The 4,073-nt window shown below is 42.2% G+C and overlaps 1 protein-coding gene across 1 annotated transcript; it reads right to left on the bottom strand.

Annotated features, from left to right (window-relative positions):
- Nucleotides 1-2,327: 2,327 nt before the first annotated feature.
- LOC122049298 (phospholipase A1 EG1, chloroplastic/mitochondrial-like) lies at nucleotides 2,328-3,800 on the bottom strand. The gene has a single exon (XM_042610698.1). The coding sequence runs from the start codon at nucleotides 3,775-3,777 to the stop codon at nucleotides 2,479-2,481; it is 1,299 nt and encodes a 432-aa protein (XP_042466632.1). The 5' UTR covers nucleotides 3,778-3,800; the 3' UTR covers nucleotides 2,328-2,478.
- Nucleotides 3,801-4,073: the final 273 nt, after the last annotated feature.

Below are 4,073 nucleotides of genomic sequence, written 5' to 3'. Positions count from 1 at the left end.
TCAAGTTCTTGAGATTCTGACAAGATTTCTTACCGTTTTCCACGGGCGAGATGGTCAACATTTGATTGTATCTTATGGACTACATCTAGAGGTGTCAATTGGCTAGATTTAGGCACGACAATGGCTCGATTGTGGGGTCGGGATTATTTAACAAGATTATCCAAGTGTAAAAAAGTTATTGGTGTTCTAGAATAAACAAAAAATATCTAAATACATTTGACACTATAATTTTTTATTTTTATTTTAAATTGATAGAAGGTATGGTATGAATCAAGAGTTTTTGGACATGATGAGATTCAAGAGAGTCAAAGAAACGTATCAGATACGGTTGGGACTAAATTTGATTTATTTGGGTTCATCAATAAGTTTTGAATAAAATTCATTGAGGGCTGAAATTGATATATGGTATATTGAACAATGAATATTTAAATTTAATAAAATATTTTTTTTACCATAAATTATCTTAAAACTTTAGCATAGATAAAATTATGAGAGTATGAGGAAGTTATTGGTGATGTTCTAATAGATCAGAAATGCCTAAGTTTAAATATGGTGTCCTATTAAAAGTAAAAAAGATTGAACTTTTTAAATAATGTCTCTAAATTGATAAAGTCGAATCCAAAGTAGTTGGACATGGTGAGATTAAAAAAAAAAAATCTATTAGATGAGCTTTGGACTAAATTTGACTTATCTAAATTTATTAATAAATTCATTGATAATTTAAATGTTAAATCTTAAAATTTTAAATAAGGAGAGTGCAAGAAGCTATTGGTGTTGTCTATGTTCGATATTATACTCAATAGAGAAATCTTGAAATCTTTTTTTGTCTAATTTCTCTAGACCAATAGGGTCGTGAGTTACCAATTTTGGGATACGGTGAGACTCAGTAGGGTGGAAGGGATTTATTAAATTTGATTTGGTCAATATAATTTGTTTAGGTTCATCAAATGAGTTTTGATAAAAATTCACTTAAATGCTTTCGAAATCTTAAAACTTTAGCACGGACAAGATCGAGAGAGTACAAGGAATTGAATATTGATGTTATCCTACTGTAAATCAAAAATGTTTATCTCTAGATATGATATCATGTCAGAAGAAATAAAACTGATTTTTTTTTTGAATAATTTCTTCATACCGACAGCCTTATAAGTCAAAAGTTTTTAGGCATGTGAAACTCATTCCACCTTTGGTGCTCCAAAGGTGGTGCTGCTTTAACCCCAACAACACCAAGGTTTTTTTTTTTGCATTTTTCTTTTTAGTTTGTTTTATTCTTTCTCTTCTAATTAATTATTAAAAAATAGAAGGAAAAATTATTTTATTTACTTTTATTAGCATTCTTTTGTAATTTTATAAATGTTTTAATATATTTTAAGGTTTCAAAATTAAAAATAAAAATATGGATAAATTTAGAGAACCATTATGAGTGCAATGATCTAAATTTAGAATAAAATTGAGATTAGGACCATGACTTTTTGTTAAAACTATATATATATATGGAGTGTTATGCTGTACACCTCTTGTGGATGCTATGGGTGGGCACCTGAGTACATGCGGGGTGCTAAAAAATGAGCACTCGGTACACTTTTAAGCACCCCACTACACTCAAGCGCCCACGCAAATATATATGCACATGCGTGATAGTATGCACACCCCCTATGGGCGGTAGGCAGGCATGGGCGACTCTCATAGGTGGAGACACCTGAATCACTTCCAAACATCCTGATCAATTTGATTGTAAGGGGTGCCCATGGTAGTCGTCCATGGGGTGTGTAGGTAAATTTTAGATTTTAAAAAAATTTAATGATTTATATGAAAGTTATTTTTTAAAAATTTTTATTGAGTTTTAAAATTTAAAATACAGATAAATTTTGAGGGCCATCATGTATTTAATGATGTAATTCTTTTTTTAAAACAATTAAACTCTTCAGATCATTAATGTCTTTTATATGATTGATGAAATAATTAAGTTTTTAGTTTTTGCCTTGGGCAGTTTGGCTCGATTTAAATTAGAAAAGTTATTATTTATTTTAATTTAGAGTTGAAATAGACAGAAAGAATAATAGTCTTAAAAAAATATGTCCTTTCATAAAAACTCAAATAGGGTGCATTTTTTGCGCCAATGATGTGATGTAGTGGTAAAAAATTAGGAGAACAATTAGAGTTCAAATCCTAAAAGAATATTCTAGAGGTCTTTCTCTATCTGGATTATAAAGAGAGAGAGGGGGGATGGCCCATTTGATAATTCTTAAAAATTGGTTAATCCTTTGTTAAAATGTCAGGAGTATCTATTATTTTGTATATAACGCCTTCAATTTCTTTGTATATAGTTTGAGATAAAAAAATTAATAAATAATCAAAAAATGTTGTCGAGTGGACATGATTCTTAAAAAATACATGTCTCTTTAATAATAAAAAAATGAAGTGATTTTTTTTTAAACCACTTTGTTCATCGATCGGCGCCGGCCGGTCGCCGGAGGGTTAGATATTTAGTAGCTGCATCCAATTGCCCAGCTGCATGGCGGCGTCTTGCCACGTCCATGCCTCCGCCACTTGGACGCTGCTCAGCAGCTCCCTGGCCTTCCTCGCGATGTCGCCGGCGGCGTCCCTGTTCCTCTTCGCTTGGACGGCGGCGCCGTTCTTGGGATGGCATTTCAAGAGCCGGATGTAGGCGTCCAAGTCATGCACACAAACCGGGTCCCGCACCTTGAAGAAGTCCAAGGCCAGCTCCACCCCGACGTGGGCGTAGCTGCTCAGGCCGCCGCCCATCGGATTCCTGAAATTCTCATTGAAAATGACCCCCGGCAACTTCGTCACCGGGTCGTTCACGTTCGCCACGCGCAGCACCTTGACGCCGAGCTCCTCGCACCGTCGCTTGAACCCGGCGTTGCCGACGCGCGGCCCGCCGTAGGAGTAGACCATGACGGGCGCCCCCTGGTTGAGGCCGAGCTCGGCGATGTCGTAGCCGAGGAGCAGCGCGAGGGCGCTCCCCATGCTGTGGCCGGCCAGCGTGATGCTCACCTCCTCGCCCTTGTACTTGTGGAGGAGGCGGGACACCTCGGCCAGGAGCTGCTCCCGGCAGCTGCCGCTGCCGAACTTGGTGGAGCTGTCGCCGGAGGTGTAGAGGTTGAGGAAGCCCGAGGCGACCTTGACGTCCGGTCGGGGGTCGTGCGGATCGAACCGCGCCACCTCCAGGGAGCTCATCAGGTTAGCGATCCACTCGGTGCTAGTGACGGTGCCGCGGAAGGAGACGACGATGTCGCGGCGGCCGACGTCTGAAGAAGAGACGGCGACGTAGCCGATCCAGCGGCCGCAGCAGGTGCTGCCGCTCTGGGTCGGGATGGGGAGGCTGATGTCCGGGGTGGCATACACGTACTTGGTGACCTCGTAGCCGGCGTCCGGCATTCCCACCCCCCGGAGCATGTTCTTCTTGCCGTACTTACAGTTGAGGTAACGGTCGGAGGAAGGATCGAGGTCGAAGGCCTTGTAACAGGCGGCAACCAGCTCGCCGTACCGGACGATCTCATCTCTGAGAACCGGATGCAGCGGCGCCACCAGAGCCTCCCAATTATCCTCCTCCATCTCCTTCCTCATGTTCGCCTTAGCCGGAACCGGCGCCGGCGCGTGCTGCACAGAGATCCTGGGCACTGCCGCGACCGACGCGGCTAGCTCCGCCGTCATGATCGACTGGGCCGCGGCGGCGGCGGCGGCCGAGACTCGCCCCCGCCGGCACTCAGTGATTGCGGCACAGGAATTGGATGCCGGAAGGCGCGACGCCATGGGTCGAGCGAGCGGTCGGTCGGTCCGTGGGTCGGTTGAGGAGAGCAGTAGGAGATTGCGTCGTATTTATAGGTGAACGCGGTTTCGGCGTTCGTCAAACTCGTTTACTGAAATAAGCGTTGACTTTCGCGTCACATCCATACTTTGTTTGTTTGTTTTTTTTCGTTGTAGTTTTTAATTAACTTGTCTCGCCTAATTGGTCGGTAGAATATATTATATATCTATCGGAGGGCGTGGGACCACAAACATGATTGAAATAAATGCCGTATATCTTTTCCGTCCGTCCTTCCTTCCGT

This window comes from Zingiber officinale, chromosome 2B (genome assembly GCF_018446385.1).
Source record: "Zingiber officinale cultivar Zhangliang chromosome 2B, Zo_v1.1, whole genome shotgun sequence".
Classification (NCBI taxonomy): domain Eukaryota; kingdom Viridiplantae; phylum Streptophyta; class Magnoliopsida; order Zingiberales; family Zingiberaceae; genus Zingiber; species Zingiber officinale.
The sequence above is the reverse complement of the archived record's forward strand: the minus strand, read 5'-3'. Positions and strand labels throughout refer to the sequence as shown.

What these genes read in the sequence shown, in the direction of transcription:
- LOC122049298 (XM_042610698.1), bottom strand. Translation starts at nt 3,777, where the DNA reads ATGGCGTCGCGCCTTCCGGCATCCAATTCCTGTGCCGCAATCACTGAG.